The sequence below is a fragment of the Panicum virgatum genome, chromosome 8K, assembly GCF_016808335.1.
Source record: "Panicum virgatum strain AP13 chromosome 8K, P.virgatum_v5, whole genome shotgun sequence".
In the NCBI taxonomy this organism is placed as follows: Eukaryota; Viridiplantae; Streptophyta; class Magnoliopsida; order Poales; family Poaceae; genus Panicum; species Panicum virgatum.
This window is the reverse complement of record NC_053143.1, coordinates 2,621,331-2,641,710: the sequence shown is the minus strand read 5'-3', so window position 1 is coordinate 2,641,710 and position 20,380 is coordinate 2,621,331. Positions and strand designations below refer to the sequence as shown.

The window sequence follows — 20,380 nt, the reverse complement described above, 5'->3', positions numbered from 1 at the left end:
TGCAAGCCGCCTGCGCGGCCGCCGCCCCCACCCGGCCGCCGGCGCGCGGGAGGGGCCCTCGGCCGCCGGGGCGGCGCGGCACCCCCGGCCCTGGCCACCGGCACGCGTTCGTGGCCCTCGGCCACCGGCGCGGCGCGGCATTCTGCAGCCCTGGCCACCGCACGGAGGAAGGAAGAGGGAGGATATTAATATGACAAGTGGGCTCCACATGTCACAGCGCCTAATCAGCTTGACACGCTGGTGGTTTAACAAGATTAATGGTGATTTGGACCTCACGTGAACCAATTAACAAGTTTGAGGACATCACGTGAATCAACTAACAAGTTTGGGGATGCATATGTGCATTTTGGGAGTTCGGGGACCTGGATGACACCCGCTGCCAAGTTCAAGGGCCGGTGGTGCATTTTACTCTTTCTTTTTTTGTTGCTGTATAATTTTTTTTTAAAAAAGTTGTCCATAAATTTTTTTTGCTGGTTCATGAATTTGTTGTTCAAATGTTTTGTTTGTCGTTTTTTGGTTCTGAATTTTTGTTTTTTTTAATTCTGGTTCTAATTTTTTTCTCTCAGATTTCTTTTTTGTTTCAAAAAATTTTATCCCAATTTTTTTCTGAGTTTTCTTACAAACGTTTATACAAAATTTTGTATTTCAACAAAATATATACATGCAAAACTTTTTTGTTTGAACAAATTTGCATAAATAATTTGGAACACAAATTTTGTATTCAATAAATTTTTTAGTGAAAAAGTTTTTGTTTTAAATATTTTTCACGCACTTTCCCCATCCAAATTTTACACACAATTTTCTTACAATCTGAAAAAAAAGAATCGCTTCTGAGAAATAATTCCTGCCTGCGGGATGCAAAAGGGTGAGGGTCAGTGGGGGAATCTCATTTTCTGTAGCGCCAGGATTGATTTTGGTGTCTCGCCTAATTGGAAGTACGGGACCTGGACATATATGCCAAAAAGGGAAAGACTAAAGATGTCGGAAAATAGACTGTACCAATGAAAATAAACATGCGACCGTAAACTAGATATGCCCAGACGAGGAACCAGAGGGAGAGAAGATAAGGACAGAGACAGAGAGCACTAGTGATGGCCCCACTTGATTTTGCTGGTCCACGTATCAGTGGCTCCGGTACTAATAACTAATATAAATACCAGTGAAAGTTTCACTTAGCTCGCTGATATTTCCCTCGAAATACTCTTTTTTTTTTGAGTAATTTCCCTCGAGATACTCATAAAGGCTAGAGTTTCATTTTTGTTACGGCATCATTTTTATTTCTTCTGTGTTTTTTCTTCCATGGATGTGCTTTGCATTTTTCCAATCCAAAAGCCCAAGTTAATTAGTACTTCATTTGTTATGTGATTTGTGATGTTTAGAGAATTGAGGCTATTCACATAAATTGACGTTTGGAACCTCGAATATGTATGCTACATGTGTGATGTATGATCTGATGCGGTAATCATTGGTACTGCTTAACAGATGTATCGAATTATATTGCTAGTGTCATGGCTATGCTTTGATATGTTTTGAAATATTGTTTTGATGGATTTCCATCATTTTTTATGTGCTATCGGCCGGATAGTTTCATTTTCAGTTTTATCGGAACACACATGCCGTTTTTGTTTCCAATAATATTGTATCGTTTTTGTTTTCAAGTAAAAAAATATAAAAGTGAAAGTGGTGGAGTCTTCTATCGATCCTTTCCGACCATTTTCATCTCTAAGCGATGACAGCAGCAACGACACGTGCTATTGTTCCGGAGTTGGGCTTCACCCATCAAGCTAGTAGTTGGGCTGCGGCCTGATCTTGGCCCATTTGAAAGAATGTCTACGAAATCTTCTATTTGGATGACAGTATACAGTGGGCTTGCTTCTTCTCGGATCTCATTAGGAGCAACATGCGTGACTGGGAGGCAAGACCTTGCAGAAGGTCCATGGCGGTCCACGACGTGCTCCCTCCCGCCGTCGTGTTCCCGCCCGTCGACCCACCCAACGCTCGCCCACCCACCGCCGATCTTCGACCCGACCTTCTTTTTGGGCCCACCGCCATTTGCCAGGGGTCCAGCCCCGCCTTGCCAATGACACCGGAAATCCTATCCATCTTTCGAAAGATTTTTTCTTCCCCGCCTTGCACTGTTTGAGATTCGTGCAATCAATCATAACCCTTGGATTCACTCCAAATTCTACCATCCCCTCTCTCTCCCCCTTCTCCTCTTCCTACCGCCGCCACATGCCCGCATCGCTCCCCGCGCGGTTGCACGTCTGCTTCGCCGCGGTGCGCCGCTCGCTGCCTCCGCCACGCGTCTGCTCCGCTGTGGTGGCTGCGCCACCCGCTGCCCCTGCCGCGCGCCTGCTCCGCCATAGGGGCTGCCCGCGCATTGCCGACGTCGACGCCGCCTACTCGGCCTGCATCGCATGCTCTGCCTGTGTCGCCTACTCTGCCGCTGATGGATCCGCCTGCGCAGCCTGCTCCGCGCGCCACCTGCTTGCTCCGTTGCCGCCACCCGCCCTGCCGGAGCGCCTCCGCTGCCGGCCGCCGCACCTCCGTCGTCGGCCACCGATGACAAAGAAGATGGGAAAATGTTGATGTTCAACATTTTTGAACTATTATTTCAACATTTTCTAACTATTATTTCAACATTTTTCAAAATACTATTTCAACACTGTTTTAGTAAAATGTTGAATGAGTCATCAGCTGAGTCTTGGTGGACTTTATATATGAGTTGCTTAACTATCTTCTAGAAGATACACAGGAGCCCCCACAGTGGCACTCCCATGCCACCTTGCCTCCAATGTCGACCGAACCGTTAGTCGGTAGAGTCATTATCACATCGATCTCTCCCTCAAAAACCGCCGATCATAGAAATAGATCTAACCCTGGAATCCTACAACCGCCTCCTCAACCACCACCCCCGGCCGGCGGCGATCTCCCAACCTCGATCGCGAGAGGAAGAAGAACAATACCTTGGTTTACTTGCAGAGAGCCCGTAGATTCTACGCCGCCTTCGCTAGCACTCACGCGCGTGACTCCGAATATTTGCGTTTGTTCCCGCATTCAGAAATAGCGATGTGAACACAACTCCTTGCTCCGTGGCCGCAGCTCAAGCTCGTTTCTCACGCACGCACGCGCTGGAGCCGCCGCGTCGTCGAGTCGAGTTCGAACCGGGTCGTGTCGGGTCGGGTGGCCCGCGGTTAATTCTAGCCGTTGACCCAGTCCAAGACCGTTTCGATTCGCCACGTCATAAAGCCTGCTCTCTTCTCTCTTCCGCTGCAGAAATTTCCATTCGAAGCGCAGCCTCGATTTGATTCCCAATTCCCAATTCCCCACCATCACCACCGTCTCCCTTCCCGTGTGATCGCTCCACAAGCCCCCATGGCCGGCTACCCGCCGCCCGCCTCCGGCTACCCCTACGGCCCCGGCGCCGGGGGTGCCGGAGGCTACGGCGCCCCGCCGCCCTACGGCTCCTCCCCGGCCCCCTCCGCCCCGCCCTACGGCGACAAGCCCCCCAAGGAAGGCAAGACCTCCTCCTCCTCCTCCGCGCCGCCCAACTACGGCGCCCCGCCCTCCTCCCAGCCCTACGGCGGCGGCGGCGGAGGCTACGGCGCGCCCTACGGCGCCCCGCCGCCCTCGTCCGCCCCTCCCTACGGCGCCCCGCCGCCCTCGTCCGCCGCTCCCTACGGCGCGCCGCCGCACGCGCCCGCGCCCTACGGGGCCCCGCCGCCGGCGTACGGGGGCGGTTACGGCGGGAGCCCCTTCGCGTCGCTTGTGCCGTCCGCGTTCCCGCCCGGGACCGACCCCAACGTGGTGGCCTGCTTCCAGGCGGCAGACCGCGACGGCAGCGGGATGATCGACGACAAGGAGCTGCAGTCCGCGCTCTCCGGTTACAACCAGAGCTTCAGCCTCCGCACCGTCCACCTCCTTATGTACCTATTCACCAACACCAACGTCCGCAAGATCGGTAATTAAGGCCCATCACGCTCCTCCCCCCTCCTTCTCGGTCCTGCGTGCCATTGTTCCTTCTAGTTAGTCAGTAGCGCGCGCCTCGAAAGATCGGCATTGTGCTCCTCGTGCTGGTCAGCGGTGCTGTGGTTTAGGTTTTTGCGTCGTGCATGGGACTTATGGAAACCATGGGACTTTTTGTAGTTCATGAATGGTGAAGTGGTTCTACTGGGCATGTCAATCTGTATCTTTTTTTTTCTGTAATGCATGTAGTTTGGTAATGACAATTTTGTGCCATATGGACATTCATGCTTGCTACAATTCTTTACATTCAATTCTATTTGGTACACATTCGATACAAGTTGAAAATACTAACTTGATCTTCACAAGCTAAACCATTTAATTTAAGTAAGATTTCCATATATTGTTTTTATTCTCTTTTGCTATAATAAATGTAGAGTTCAAGTCATGAGTTGTGATTTTCTAGTCTCAACTCAAAAGATCAGTGCTAAGTTGTGTTTCTTGGTCCTTTTGCTCAACTAGTGCGAAATATTAGAGTCACGATTTCCCTTTTTAAATCATATACCTTCTCTGTTTCTAGGTATTCATGTGCTACCTTTTGTTTTCAACCTTTCAGGGCCCAAGGAATTTACTTCTGTGTTTTACAGTCTTCAGAATTGGAGAGTAAGATGATCTGCAACTTAATATTCCTTTTTCTCTTACTTTTAGGCAAGCAAATCAGTCATGCTTAGCACTGGTACTAATGTTTCGCTCTATTGTTCAGGCAATATTTGAAAGATTTGACCGTGATCGGAGTGGTAAGATTGACTCATCAGAACTGCGTGATGCTCTTCTCAGTCTGGGATATTCCGTCTCTCCAACTGTGCTAGACCTGCTTGTGTCTAAATTTGACAAGACTGGGGGCAAGAGCAGAGCAATTGAATATGATAACTTCATTGAGTAAGGGCCTTCCTTCAATTTAACTGGTCTTTGTTTCTTGACTGGTTGCCTGGCAATGATTTTTTTTCCTTCAGATTTTTCTGTTATGGATATAGCCGCATGGATCATACAGTGCTGTTATCTTGGATTTCATAACTCATTGATATCCTATATGCTTTCATTCTGCCCAGTACCACAATCCTAACTTTTTTTTCCCCATTTTTTCCTTTTACCTCTGCAGATGTTGCCTCACTGTTAAGGTACTCTACCATACTGAACAATCGCAGCATTTTTTTTTTGGCATCTTCTGTTATCTTGTGCTCATTTGTTTCAACTATTTGCAGGGACTGACTGAGAAGTTCAAGGAGAAGGACACCGCATACTCCGGGTCTGCGGCATTTACTTATGAGGCTTTCATGCTGACCGTGCTCCCTTTCCTCATCGCCTAGTAGCACAGTTCAGAGCCAAAGCTAAGCATGCCATGCCAGTTGTGTAAAAGTGGAGAGAGTTGTTTTGAGCTGAGTTAAAATTCTTGGATTTGATTGGTGTTCCTAGTGTTGCTTGTCATAAAGTTGATGGGTGGGTATGTTTAGCTCAGAAAATGCTACAACCTATATATAGCACTGGATCTGTTTGTTCAACAATAACCATCTAGTCATTTTCCGTCCATTGCTTCTCCCACTCGTGTCAGCACCTTCCCAAATTCTGCCGCCGCGAGATAATTGACAGCGACTTTCGGTCACCAGCATGAGTCTAAGACCTGTATTTCACGGTCGATTTCTTGTCCGTGGCATCGTTAAAACGAGAGAGAGAGAGAGAGAGAGAGAGAGAGAGAGAGAGAGAGAGAGTAGACTTTTTGTCCGTGGCATCATTAAAGTGTATAAAACAAGCGAGGAAAAAAAAAGTTCGCAGTATACTTTGCACAAATTTTTAAAAAAGATGGGTGGTTTTTGGACAGCGCCCTTGCACACTCCTAGATCCATTTTCTGGGCTTCTATCTTAAAAATAAAAAATTATTTACATGAGCACAACTTCTACCAAATAGCTAAGGGCAACACAAATATTTGGTCTCAACCTTGGATAGCCTCCTGGAACGATATGCATGATAGACTACAAGATAATGCACCTCGCACCTCCATCCCCAACATAGTTTCTGACCTTTGGATCCAACACACAAGACATTGGGACACACAAAAAATAGAGCTCTTCTTTGGACCTCAAAGTGTTCAAGAGGTTACAAAAATCCAGATTATTAATCACCACCATGATGATTACCTTTGTTGGGACACTTCCATCTCAGGCACCTGCACTGCTAAAGAAGCATACCTAATGTTAGCAAATCAAAACCCGGCTCCTATTAACAATCAACGCAGTCGTGCTCTTCCACAACCTATCTTGCACATTCTGAACATTATTTGGAGAAACAGCTTATTGCAGCCAAGACTGAAGACTTTTACTTGGAGACTTCTTAGGCAAGCGTTGGCGACAGGACAAAGAGCTGGACGCTTTTCCCAGCATATTGATGAAAAATGCGCATGCTGTGGAAACTTGGAAACTGATAATCATCTTTTCTTTTCATGTCATTTTGCTAGAGCTGTATGGTTTGCAGGAACGCCTTCCATCAGAACAGACCTCCTCCCTCAAGGACCACAAGGAGTATAACAAGAAGTAAGATCACTCATCACCCCTACTACCTCTATGCAGGAGATTCAGAGGCTGATTACCACTATGTGGTTCCTCTGGAAAGCTCGGAATGATCACAGGTTCAACAAAAAAGAGTGGAAAGTTTCACATGTCCTTCATGCTGTTAAGGCAGACATCCATATCTCACACACTATCACACAAGAGCTGCAAAATCAACCTTCTGCACCCACCCAGCCACAAAATACAGCACCACCACACAACAACACGCTCCCACCTTTTTCAGGAACAAGATGCTATGTGGATGCAGCAATCACACCAGACGCACAGAGGTCGAACCCAAGACAAGCTGGCCTTGGAATTTTAATCCAAGGAGCACAACAAGCTACGCTCAACAATGTCTTCATTCAGGCAGTTACTGACTTAGCGCTGAATCCACTACAAGCTGAGACACATGCCCTAACGCTAGCTTCAGCAATCATCAAGACCTTAAAGATTAATCAAGTGCAATACTTGACAGATTCTAAGCTACTTGCAACAACCCTTCACAAACAAGACCCGGTCACTCAAGCCGCCGACTGGAGAACAAGACCACTGATTGCAGATTTTCTCTGCAATTCTGAACAAGCAAACTTCACTGTCATCAAGATTCCAAGACAAAGAAACTCAACTGCACACGATCTGGCAGCTCAAGCTAGATCTCAAGCTGACCTTCCAGCTTGCCTTTTTGCTTGTAACAATGCTAATCACTTGCCACCTTGTCATGTCCATCTAGCTCTACAAATCATACATTGGGGCAACTACCGCCTCATTTCTGTATCTTGTATTTGATATTTCAATAAAGTCCTTAAGTATAAAAAAAAAGATGGGTGGTCAAACTTAGAATAAAAAAGATAAATGAATTATAATTTGTAATGGAGGGAGTAGTAGTTAGCGAATGAATTGAAGAAAAGGAGCTTGCTGTATACATTAGTTAATCGAATGGGCATTACCACTTAAGAGTCGTACATCTCTTCCTGTACCAAGAGATTGGACTGGAGATTCTGAGAGCTAATGGTGTTAAAAAAAACTGCTTGTGCTACACTGATACACACGTCATTTACAGGAACTATCGAACAGTGCCAACAAACATGCATGCCTAAAAGGGAGTTTGGCACAGTGGGCAAGTCGATTTGTTGGACGTCGAGAACCACTTGTAGAGGCAGGCACCGTGGAACTTATGCTTGCAGGTCTTGCACGCCAGCCGCGGAAGGCTGTGGTTGCTCGTGTGGAGAATGCTGTAGCAGATTGGGCACTCCTCCACGCCCTCAAACTCCTTGTCGAAATTGCTCTTCCACGTGCGGATCGCCTCTGCTATAGCACCGTTCTGCAAAGAAGCATATGCAAATATGATCGAACGCCTCTTTTCATGTCCTTGCGTTGAAAGCCATCGGTTAATATCTACTACCCTCTCATTTTTGTTCTAGGAAAGAAATTACCTGGTTGCGGACGAATGATGTGAGGGAAAGCAACCATTTCCTACACTTGACTTCACTGATACCTAAACTTCTGGTACATTCAACATCAACATGGCGCAAGGGGTAACAGTTGGGGAGGCGTATGACAAGATCAATTCCTGTCTCCTCCTTTTTGTATGTAGCAACGATTTCGTAAGCCGATCGGTTGACGCTAACTGAGAAATTCTCGTCAGCATACACAGAATCCTTAACCTGTAATAAAGAGAAAGATAGTGAGTTGCAGGAGACAATAGAGCTCCAAGGACCATGTTGATTTCAATTGGAATAGCATTATCTGATCTACATGCAGGGGCTGAGCTGGGCCAGGCCGACGCCTAGGACCACTCAATAGAAGAACACGCTGGCTGGACCTAGGACTTTTATGCTACAAGCTACAGTATAGAAAAAACCAGCCCACCTAGGGCCATGGCCCTAGTAGCCCTACCCTTCCCTCCACCACTGTTTACATGTACCCACTCAACTGTTACTACATGATTTTAACAAAAGAAACAATTACTGAAAACCAAATGAATTAGTGGGCATCTAATGCCGCTAAGTTGTGTCAGGCTAATAGGTTGTTTTCAAAGAGGTTAACCGCTAGTTAATAGAACCCTATAAGCTGGCGAATAAATTGTAACACGCATGGCTCTTTCTCACAGCAAGGCTAAAGTGTATCTTGCCACCGAAGATCATGCACATACCTGAGAAAATTCATCTAGCAGAAGAGGAGGGCTGCACCATTGTCTGGTAAACGACTCAATTGAGTATGACAATGAACGGTCCCTCAAAGTAGTAAACCATGTGCGCACAAAAGAGGGTAGCAGTCTAATCATCATTCCATACAATGATCCTGCAAGTGAAGCCATTTGCAAAGTCCCAACTGGCGAAAGAGATTCCACATATGGCAGCAACGAACAAGTAACTATGGCATCCTTAGAAGCTTTTGCAGCAGCCTCCGCTTCAGGCAAGAGTTCAGCATCCTTTTTCTTCCCACTAGGAGCAGCACTCTTTACTGGGATGTGCTGGAAAATGCAATCCAATATGCACGGACTGATCTTCTCTTGTATATATTGAAGTACATTTTCCCTAATAATGGAAGATGATGGCAGTGATTGCAGGTGTGACAACAATAATGCCCATGCAATGAAGACATCAACCTAGTGAGAGAAAACACAAAAGAACCATTAGCACATGATAAAAGAAATAGCTGCTAAATTTAAAAAGACATAATATAGCATACCCTGTCTCGCGCTGTCAGATCTGTTTTCAGAAGTTCAGACGTTGGGAATTCAACTAAGGCTGAGAGTTCATCTCTGAGACATAGAGTTTTCTCTGAATCTGGCATCAACTCAGTGCTTTGGCTAATGTCTGAGCGCTGAGCAGATGAGCAATTTTCTCCCAGAGAACTATCTTTAAGCAATGAAAGTTGACAGAAGGGCTCAGACAGAAGTAGAGAGAAAGCGGCAAACTGTAAGTGAAATATTGGTTGTGACGAGAAAAGAATTGAATACAGTCCACTGACTGAACCCTTGGTAAGTCCCCACAGGTCCATGGACTCCAGTGCAGACCTTCTAATCTCTGGCGAAGCATTCTTTATGAATGACACTACAAGTTCCCAAAAATGTAAATAAGCATGGCGACTGGAACCTATGATGGATGAAGCCTCTTCACCAAAGGATTTTGCAATTGCCTCTGAAACACCAGTAGCCAAGAACAAACGGAGGATACTCTCCATCATCTTGTTAGTACTCTCAGCATAGTCCCCTGATCTAATAAGCTGCAAACTCTTGGCAGTCTCTACTTCTTGGAGATTACCAAGATGGTTGAGGTGACACAATGTAACAAGAGAAGCTTCCGCGAGGCTTAATGTTAACTTATCTGTAGTGCTAACCATTAACTTAAGCTTCTCCAAGGCATCTTCACTTGATAACTGGTTTATTACGGCATCATTTATGCCATCTGTCATTTCTTCCACAAGCAAAGCAGATGATTCAATACACTTGAATACCATGCGGAACACAAAATGCCAATCATTTTCCTGAAGTTTTGTCCAGCAATATCCAACCATAACAGCTGTCAATTTTACCCCCAATAACTCAACTGTCCTTGGTATCACAGTTTCACTAGTGGATAATGATGAAGCTGCACCATTATAGAAAAACTGATATTTCTGAAAGAGAGTCAGCATTAATGATATCTCTGCATAGCTGATTTCTCGCTCAACCGTAACTACCAATCTCTGAGCTCCTCCAGTTATGCTCAATGGGAAGCAAGACAGCGCCACTTGCATCCAGTCCTCAATATCTGACAAAGTAACAGATCATATTACATGTTTGTAAAGGCAGTATCGTATGTGAGTCATCTAGTAAAAATTCTAATGAAGCCTACCTTGCACTGGTACTTCCCTTGGACTGGATGAAAGGCAAGAGATGGCTGCCTCAAGCCAACTCAATATGCTTTTCCTGACCAAATCACCATATGGAGAATCTTCAATGAATTTGTGCGGCAATGGTTTTATGATGGTACTCATAACAAAGGGAAGAACTTTCAGACATTTTCTGTTTACTGTTGAGCCCATAAAAAGATTGCTCAACACTTGCTCAAAAAATACAAGTGCGTCAGATTCTCTCCAAAGACAATTCTTAGTGTTGGTAGTAAATAACAAAGCCACAAGAGCACGGAGAAAACGGTCTTGAATTTTCCCAATCTCATTGTTAGAAAGATGCCAAGCATTAAACAGTACCCATGAATCACTCTCATGCATAAGGGTGCCCCCTAACAGTGTGTCAAGCAACAGAGACACAATGTTAACCTCAAGACGCGATTCCTCTTTTATGTACTGGACCAGAGAAGGCAAGAATGTTTTCAGTGCACTTCCCCCTTTCCATGTCCAAGTGCAAAGGATCTCACCAGCCACCCATGCTCTAGACAAGGAAGACATAGGTGAAGTAATATCAATTGATTGTGATGTGGCACATCGTAGATTTTCTGGAATACCTAAAATCACTTCACCAAAGCCAAGATTGAGAATAAGCCTATCAACGAAAGCAACAAACTGCTCGTGTTTCAGTTCCTGCACCAAAGGAATTATTGATTTAGTTCTCCAGAGCTACTACAGTGACTGAGAACTCTCACAAATAAAGTGCCATTTCATTTAAAACATAACTCAAATAGTAGATAGAACAGTGCAAATCAAATAAATTTTGAAGATAACTACTGTCTACGACAAATAAGTTACACATACAAACTATGCAGAAATTTCATAAAGATATGACTCGTCATCCAATGAAGTGCTTCTTAATTTCAGTTAAAAAAAATGAATGCTTCTTAAATATTTTGAGCCAAATAAAAGCAAGGACTGTGGGGAGAAAGAAGACAGAGAAAAGAACTCTTACAATGTCATCTGCAATAGCCGGATCCAACTGGACCTTCATAGATGCAAGCCCATTTTGTAAACATGGTTTCAACCAGAGCGGCCAATATTCTCCCTCAGATAGCAAAAGATCAAAAAAGCTTTGCAAGTTTATGTCATCAAGACAAATGAGCTTCAACATTTTTACCACCCACTCAGAACATAAGACTGCTGTCTTTTCCACATGCAATTCTCTTGTCTCAAATACAGAATACCTGACAGTTTGAGCTAGAATATTTGCCAATCTATTCACTGTGCATGAAGGAAGGTTATTCCAAAAGGATGGACTTAAGCTTTGGCAAAAAGCATGTATGCTTTCTGCAAGGTTAGCCTTCAAATGCATTTTTTCATCCAAATAATCTTTTGAGCTTCTGCCCATAGAAGAACCAACTTCCATATCTTTTATATGACCTTCCAAATCACTTTCATCATCAGTAGCCAAAGACATGCTACATTCCCATTCAATGACAAACAAAGCTGCCAGAATAGAAGGAAATACAGAATCTTCCTCAAGTCTCCCTAGTGAAAAGAAGCTACCCTGAAGTACTTTAAAAGCGAATCGAGCAGTCTCAAAGTTGATTAGCAGGGGATTTTCTTCTGGAAGCTTCAAATGCTCAGGTTCAGAAGGCAACAATAGAGAATATGCAAGCTTTGCCCATTCAAAACTTGATGCCAAGAGTGCCGATGCCAAATCCTTAACAATGGATCCTAGAACTTTATGAACAGTCTCAGCAGAAAGAAAACAGATCTGATCCTCCTGATCTGAGCCACCAAGTGCAGCACTGAAATTTTACAAATAAAAAATTAGGACAAATCAAACCTGTGTGCTGGCACCTGGAAATAAAAACATTCACAAAGGAACAAATACTAAGGGATTGAAGCACATACCACAAAAAACTAACATGGTGGTCTGCAGCAGTCAAATCGCAGAGGACAGAAGTTGCAGTAGAATCTAATAAATCATGCCGCCAATGTTCTGGAAGATAACCATTTTTCTGTAAGTTCCTTAGCTTTCCCCCAGCAATTCTTTCTCTGACTTTCTGAAGCAACAGTGTAAGCAATTCTAATCGGCTCTTAATGTTCAAGGTCTTATCATCAATGGAGTGCTTTTGTTCAGCTCTAGTATATTTGATGATGGAACACCATTGGTCAAAGAAGCACTCGTTTTGAAATAACGAAAGCAGCAAATCAATCTTTGAGTTACAGGTGCTATATTTTCCATTAAAACACCAAGGGAGAAGTTCAGAATTGAACAACTCCAGATAAGATTTGACATCTGACTTTCCATGATAATTCTTTAAAAATACGGGAATGGGTCCAAATATTTCAACCAAAACTGAAAGAAGCTTAACCAAGCTTGGAGTATCCTGCATCAATAGCACAATGTTTTATAGAACACACTTCAATTGCTATGTAAGTTGTGTAACCATAAATTCAAAGAAGGATGCAACTTTGTCTCGATCTCCACGTCTACGTGTCAATGTATGGTACAAACTGAAGGAAACAGCACTTAGATTGGTGCTAAAAAGAAAATTTTCTCAGGACGTTTAAAAACTTGTTCTACCAGCATCTAAGATCTTATGCCAGCAGAGTTTTAATTTAGTTAGTGGTTCAAATGAAGCACTCATGTCTATCATTTGCATACCAATGAAACCAAATTTAGCAGAGATTGTAACAGTGGTTGAATATCTGGCTCATTTACTCATTCTACATGATCGTTGTACTGTTAAACTTCTAGAGTCTATTTGGGTAGGGGGGACAGGGAAACCAATCCCTAGAATTTAATACAAACTTGAACTAATCCCTAGAACTTCCTGGACGAATCCTCCTCTCCTGAACATCCCTAAGTGTTTATACTTATTGGAGTGTAGATGTGAATTTCCACGTTCAACAAATCATAAAATAATAATTTAATTAAGCTCATGGCGACATAACTATCCTACTCCTGCTATAAATACTAAGTCATTTGTGAAAATATGATAAAAGGGCAGCCCGGTGCATGTAGCTCCCGCTTGAGCAGGGTCCGGGGATTCGTGAAAATATGATATTAAAATAAAAAGAAATGCATGATCCTAAAGTAGGTCGACCATGGAGGCGATTTTCTTAATACGACAATTGATGGAGAGTTATAGGGAGCAGAAGAAGGACTTGCACATGGTCTTTATTGACCTCGAGAAGACGTATGACAAAGTACCGAGAAATGTCATGTGGTGGGCCTTGGAGAAGCACAAAGTCCCAACTAAGTACATTACCCTCATCAAGGATATGTACTAGGATGCGATGACGTTTGTCCGGACATGTGATGGCGACACCACTGACTTTCCTATTAACATAGGCCTACATCAGGGGTCAGCATTGAGCTCTTATTTATTTGTCTTGGTGATGGATGAGGTCACAAAGGACATACAAGGTGATATCCCTTGGTGTATGCTCTTTGCTGATGATGTGGTGCTAGTTGACGAGAGTAGGGCAGGGGTTAATAGGAAGTTAGAGCTGTGGAGACGTACGTTAGAGTCGAAAGGGTTCAGGCTTAGTAGGACCAAGACTAAATACATGATGTGCGATTTCAGCGCGACTATGCATGAGGGTGGAGATGTTAGTCTCGATGGGCAAGTGGTGCCCCAGAAGGATATTTTTCGGTATTTAGGATCGATGCTACAAAAGGATGGCGACATTGATGAAAATGTTAGGCATAGAATCTCAGCTGGCTGGTTGAAATGGCGTCAAGCTTCTGGCATCCTCTGTGACAGGAGGGTGCCACAAAAGCTAAAAGGCAAGTTCTATAGGACAGCGATTCGCCCGGCGATGTTATATGGTGCTGAATGTTGGGCCACAAAAAGACGACATGTCCAGCAACTGAGTGTAGCAGAGATGCGGATGTTGCGGTGGTTTTGCGGACACACAAGAAGGGATAGAGTCCGGAACGAAGTTATTCGGGAAAGGGTAGGGGTGGCACCAATTGAGGAGAAACTTACCTAACATCGGTTGAGATGGTTTGGACATATCCAACGGAGGCCTCCTGAGGCGCCGGTGCGTAGTGGGGTTCTAAAGCGTGTCGATAAGGTAAAGAGGGGTAGAGGTAGACCTAAACTGACTTGGGACGAGTCGGTTAAGAGAAACCTTAAGGATTGGAATATCTCTAAAGAGGTAGCTTTGGATAGGAGTGCTTGGAGACTAGCTATCAGCGTGCCGGAACCGTGACCTTTGTGTCTTTTGGGTTTCATCTCTAGCCTACCCCAACTCGCTTGGGACAAAAGGCTATGTTGTTGTTGTTGTTGTCGTCGTCGTCATGATCCTAAAGTATTTTTCATGATTCTTAATGAAACTCAACTCTCCTGTGCGTTTGAGGAAAAAATAGGTGATTTTCATGATGAATCCAATAACATTGATCTTGCGTTGCAAAACAACTAACGACTTACATTTTTTTTTATCAGAGTATACAGGTAAAAGAACAAAGATTATGTTAATCTTCATGCCAAAATCAAGAGTCTGGTCTTACCATGAGCATGATGGCTGGCAAAGACTGTTCAACCAGCGGTCTTGCTAATCTTTCTAGTGGCCACGTTTTACCTTTGTGTACAATGAGTTGATCCAAAGATAAGAAGAACGACACAAGTTGCTCTACATGGTCCTGAAACTTCGAAAGCTTCTCCCCTTGTTGAATTATGTCCAAACAGTCCCTCACCAGCAATGAACAAGAAATATTGAGTAAATGATTTTCAGTATCCGCAATCATATCCACTATTTCAACAATACATTTCTCCAAATCCTGAAGATAGTACATTGGGTACTGGGTGTTCACCACTGACCCTGAATTTTTATGAGATAACTGAACACCGCTACCAGCTGTGTCACCGGACAATAAAAGATAATCACGCCAAACAATTTTGGAAAGTATATCTGTTATAAGCTTGATGGGAGTATCATCAGAAGAATCTTCTCCAGAATATCTGTAAAAAGAGATAAGGTGATTACACAGGAATTCCAGGAATCCCAAAACAACTGCAATTTGAACTAGTTCAGAAAGGATACCTTGATACATTTTCTAGAAGCCACAAAAAAATATGTTTAAAGGCAATACAGAAAGCCAAACTGTCAGCAGCTGATAACTGCCTCTGGTTCCTTCCATCCCAGAGATTATGCAAAAAATCAAAAACAAATTGTTGTCCCATGACTGCTTTAGGTGGTATAGAGTCCAAAAATTGAACTAGACGAGGATATGAGATTTGTTTAGACCCATAGCATCCATTTTGCAGGAAATTCCAAAAGCGACTGAGGACAACTTTGTGAATATTGCAATATGACCAAGCCTCTGGAAACTTTCTAGAGAAAACAAGAATTGTATCCCACATGGAAGAGTGGCATGACGCATCCTTTTCATGGAATGCACCAAGTATAGTAGGAGAAAGTTTCTTCATGGTTTCTTCATCAAAAACATGAGGGACTTGTTTGATATAACTTGTAAGCAATGAGTATGTAGCTGACCGTATAACAGCACTTTCTGACTTGAGGACATCAAGGAAACATTTATGCATACAAAATGCAGCTTCAGCAGAAGAAAGTGTAGTAGATCGAACTTTTGACAGACTCCTTTTTTCTGTACTGGTACTATCAACATCACAATTTTGCAATTTCACTCCTAGTAAAATGTCTATAAGAGTTGCCATAGCAAGCAGTGATGATGATATCACCTGCAGAGGAAAATAGGAAAATGGACAACCGATATTAGAAGCACAGTAGGAACTTACCAATAGAAAAGTTCAGGACAAAATGAACCAATGACCATGTCTAAGACAAAGAGCAACAGAAGAACAAGAACGCTTGTCAGAAAATGGAACTACTATTTGAAGATACAGACTTCTATCCTTCTATGTAAAAGTAGAATGGGGAATCAATTATGACTGTGAAATATAGCATCAGTGGAATAAACATTAAGGAAAAAAGGTGGAAATCAATCAATTTAATTAAAGATTGCATAACTATTTATTTAATATCAGCTGGTAATCTCTTGAAACTGATTGCACACAGGAAAATAATTTTTTTTGCAATGGAAAGCTAACCGATACACCACATTCAGAACAATGGAAGAGCATAAATCATACCCTCTGGTGCATATCTTCCAGTTCATCCATTGGTGTAGCCTTGTCAGATAAAGCTTGTGTTGTTAGCTTCAAGTTGTCACTTAAGTAAAGAAATATTTCCTTCACGCATAACATTAATGCATCCAATCTTCTCTCTGACTGTGGGAATGATGCCTACAGAAAGAACTGAAACATGTGAACAAACCTACAACATATTAGAAAGATAGAGGAAGATAGTATTTATAAAATATATTATATAGATTGAAACATATATTTTATAGACAAAAGTATATTATAAAGATAGATTTTATAATGAATCTAGTAACATCAATATTGTGTTTTCAATCTATGTAAAAATTTTACACATTGATGGTCAAAGTTCAAGAAAATGTTTGGCACGGCCCAAATGAAAAAAAAAACTTGCAATGTAAGGAAATTACCTCCAATACATGGAATGTACATAAATCCAAGGGGGAATCGTGTTCTTACTTACATACCCAACTAACAAGGAATCAAAATATTTTTATTTTCTTTTACCAACTAGTGGTAAGTGAGGGGTATACACAAAAAATCAGCCAGTGGAGTGCATCCCCTAACCAGATCTGAACATAAGAATAAATTCATGATTCCACATCAATGGCCCATTTCTTGCAGTTAATTGTCAAGAGATATTTTCCAATCATTTTGAGGGCTTACCTGAACTCGTGGGGATTGGTCCCAATCCCTTTGGTCAGGTGGAAAATTAATTAACTTTCCTGCCAATCCAAAGGGATTGAGTAAATCCCTGCCTACCAAAACAAGCCCTCAATGGGTTTAGTATTTTTGGTCTAGCGATCCAGGTAAGAAATAGCCTACCCCAACTTTCTTGGGAAAAAAGGTTATGTTGTTGTTGTTGTTGTGATCCAGGTAAGAAATGGGTGCAGCAAATCTAGGTGGTCCAGGAGAAGTAATTTGCAGCCAGTAACATTAATCAGAGAAGGTCTAGCACCCACCTCGAATGAACGTCGAGCAGCCTGTGCAACCTCAGGAGCAGGGTCAAATTGAGAAAACCACCAAGGACCTATCAAGGACTTCAGATGTGGAGCTATACCCTTCCTAAAACAATGGAGTAAATGACACACCTTCAAAGATGAGAAAAAAATTGCAAATTGAATAAATGAAATTACAGAAATCTACTAAGTTCTGCTGGGGTATAAGATCTTTTCAAACTGAAAGAAAACCAACAGGTACCACTACCAAATATAAACAGCATAGACCAGATCCACCTCAGCTGAATGGAGGGAGATGGACATACTTGATTGCTGTGACAAGGCTAGACATGGCCTCATGAGTAGCACGACGAACTTCTCTGTTATAGTCAAGCAGAAGCCTCTTGTACTCGAATGCCTAAAAAGAAGGAAAATATAGTGTGTACTTTTATGGTGATGGTACCATCATAATCATGAAACAGGCATTACAATCAGTGAATTGAAGAATCAAAATACTCTGAAGTACAATAGATTATAGCAAAATAATGAATAAAAGCATTTAATGCAACAATAAATTTAACCATGTTATCCTTCCTTTTTTTAACTGGTTTTGCACTCATATGATCTCATTTAGAAAGTCTAACAAACCTAAGGTATTCATGGATTACAGGGAAACAAAAACAATCTACTCACGCCAAAAAAAAAGAAGAAAGAAACAAGTCGACACTGCCAAGTAGGAAACAAGCTCCACATGGGTGTCATGTTCTGATTAGACCTTGCATATAATATAAACATATGTATGACAGAAAAAAGAATACCACTTTATCACTAGGCATATTTTCATAAAGATATTAAAATATTATGAAGTATGGCATAATAAAATTGCCACAAATAAGCTTTACTCATATAAGGGCCATAAGGATATAAGATCAAGATAAAAAATGCAACAGGGCAGTAGAGAAAATACCCATTGTGGAACAATCTGCACCACTTCCTCGCCAGGTGTTTGTGCAAAGAGTGTAAAGAGCGCAGATAAGGCCTTGAGCTACAATGAAGAAAAGAAAAGAGAACTGTAAGATGTTATGGAAAAAGACTTATAAATAGCAGATCAGTGAAAGCATATGCAGTGTATTATCCAGAATTTAAGATGTAATTTCCTACATAGAGGACTGGGAATCCGTCTAACTTCATATATGTGACCTTTGAAGGTTCAGAGAGAATTATGTTTCTGATTGCGATGTCTAAAATACTTATTTTCTATGTCATTACTCTTACAGAAATTAAAGATTAATCTTGTCTAGTGAACAATATGCTAACATGATATAGGTTAACAATACATTGACATGATAACCACTGGGGATGCAAATTGCTGCCCAATGGTGTTTCTTCAGTCAGCTAATTAATTGTGTGGCATGCCATTTTAATTCATTTATCTTCCCTAAATTAATTGTGTGGCATGCGATTGTAGTTAATTTTAGCAAAGTTTAGGTTGACCCAATGACCCAAAACAAGTGGAACATGTATCCCTAATAACCACGATAAGAACAAAATCAGCAGCGGAATGGCGATGTCATAGATTTTTCTTTTTTTATATAGAATGGGTGTAACATTTAAGGAAGAAACGAATAAGAAATGCAAGAGGTTATTTGGAATAATGGAAACTGAAGCATCCCTTTGACAGATAGTGATCAAACCTCAGAATTTGCATAAGTAGGACATCACTGAATTCTTGTTGTTTTATTATTCAACGGAAATGATTGTAAGATAAGTGGATTTTAGCTAAAGATTCTCACTATAAGAACACAAGTGCTACTAGTACAATATTTTTGAGAAAAATAAAGGTAAATGCAACGAATATGACTAGCAGTCTGACCTTTGTTGTTGGATCCTTCCTTCCTAGCCTTTTTAGGTTCTGAAGCACTTCACCATCCACATCCTTCACACAAAGATAAATAAGGCATGAGAATGTCCTAAGGCGCGCGAAGCCACAAACAGAAGCAAACTTAAAACAGAGCTAGTAAACTCAAAGGTTTTTAGTGGTGCCACGTGGAGCTAGATGATGCTGGAGTCAAACAGATAATTGTAGCACGTGTAGGTTGCTACAATACCCGTATAATGAAAAATATTGTGTTATTACACCTGTGAATTCAGGTCCAACTCCCCACCACTTCTAAACCATAAAGCCAATTCGAGTCTGATTCCTTGCTATCACAGAGGACATGGGAATCGTTGCTACTGGTTATTAGAACTTCGTCTGGTTTCGCTTGCGCGGAGATTGAAGTACTAGTACCCAATATGGGACCCAGTAATAAAACTAGACAAACAGGCAAATTCCTCCACTGATGAACTAAGGCAAGGAGAAAGCCTCGTCAATAGACCTAATTTCTAAGGAAGGAAGAGCGAGAAAGCATACCGGGGTGAGCCGGATCGGGGCGTCGGGGTCGGAGGGCGCAGCGGGCTCCACACGGACAGCGCCGTGGTAGCCGCCGAAACCGACGGTGGGGACGGCGCCCTGGGCGTGCGGCACCAGCGACGCCGCCATGCCGCTGCTGGACGCGCGGCCCTTCTGCTTCCCCATCGAGGTCGATCCCTCGTCTCGGCCGCTTTCCGCTCACCGCCGCGGCGACGCCGCCGCCGCACGAGTCGGCTGAAGACGACGACGGAAGCAAAACCCGAGCACACAGAGGCGACTAATTTTGGTTTGCTTCGGCTTTGGTATGTAGCCGGCCCATGATGACTAGTTGTGGGCCTGAGACGAATGGGTCCGGCCTTTTTCATTATTCATGGCTCAGCTGGCCCATCTCAACCCAACACGAGCATTTTATTTATTTATTTATTTATTTATTTTGCTTCTTTCCAAATTGCTTCAGAGTTCAGACAGCGAATTACCGGAGAAGTTTT

The 20,380-nt window shown here is 42.8% G+C and overlaps 2 protein-coding genes across 2 annotated transcripts; one reads left to right on the top strand and one right to left on the bottom strand.

Moving 5' to 3' along the window:
* The first annotated feature begins 3,281 nt into the window (after positions 1 to 3,281).
* LOC120643510 (calcium-binding protein CBP-like) lies at positions 3,282 to 5,550 on the top strand. Its single transcript, XM_039919893.1, has 5 exons — positions 3,282 to 3,961; positions 4,580 to 4,626; positions 4,727 to 4,902; positions 5,123 to 5,141; positions 5,226 to 5,550. The coding sequence occupies exons 1-5, from the start codon at positions 3,376 to 3,378 to the stop codon at positions 5,328 to 5,330; spliced, it is 933 nt and encodes a 310-aa protein (XP_039775827.1). The 5' UTR covers positions 3,282 to 3,375; the 3' UTR covers positions 5,331 to 5,550.
* A 1,889-nt stretch (positions 5,551 to 7,439) lies between these two features.
* On the bottom strand, positions 7,440 to 20,155 carry LOC120643509 (E3 ubiquitin-protein ligase listerin-like). Its single transcript, XM_039919892.1, has 15 exons — positions 19,893 to 20,155; positions 19,353 to 19,415; positions 18,447 to 18,524; positions 17,806 to 17,897; positions 17,504 to 17,606; positions 16,533 to 16,685; positions 15,463 to 16,121; positions 14,930 to 15,380; positions 12,319 to 12,797; positions 11,414 to 12,212; positions 10,407 to 11,091; positions 9,259 to 10,322; positions 8,720 to 9,175; positions 8,001 to 8,231; positions 7,440 to 7,888 (listed from the first exon to the last, which is right to left on the bottom strand). Exons 1-15 carry the CDS (start codon positions 20,055 to 20,057, stop codon positions 7,661 to 7,663), a joined length of 5,706 nt encoding a protein of 1,901 aa, XP_039775826.1. The 5' UTR covers positions 20,058 to 20,155; the 3' UTR covers positions 7,440 to 7,660.
* Positions 20,156 to 20,380: the final 225 nt, after the last annotated feature.

Bases quoted from the DNA above. Each gene is read 5' to 3' on its own strand.
- LOC120643510 (XM_039919893.1), top strand. From the start codon at position 3,376: ATGGCCGGCTACCCGCCGCCCGCCTCCGGCTACCCCTACGGCCCCGGC. The intron at 3,962-4,579 runs GTAATTAAGGCC...TCAACCTTTCAG, and splicing joins CACCAACGTCCGCAAGATCG to GGCCCAAGGAATTTACTTCT. The intron at 4,627-4,726 runs GTAAGATGATCT...TCTATTGTTCAG, and splicing joins ACAGTCTTCAGAATTGGAGA to GCAATATTTGAAAGATTTGA.
- LOC120643509 (XM_039919892.1), bottom strand. From the start codon at position 20,057: ATGGGGAAGCAGAAGGGCCGCGCGTCCAGCAGCGGCATGGCGGCGTCG. The intron at 16,686-17,503 runs GTGGGTGCTAGA...TTCTTTCTGTAG, and splicing joins CTGCTCGACGTTCATTCGAG to GCATCATTCCCACAGTCAGA. The intron at 11,092-11,413 runs GTAAGAGTTCTT...CCTTTGGTGCAG, and splicing joins CGGCTATTGCAGATGACATT to GAACTGAAACACGAGCAGTT.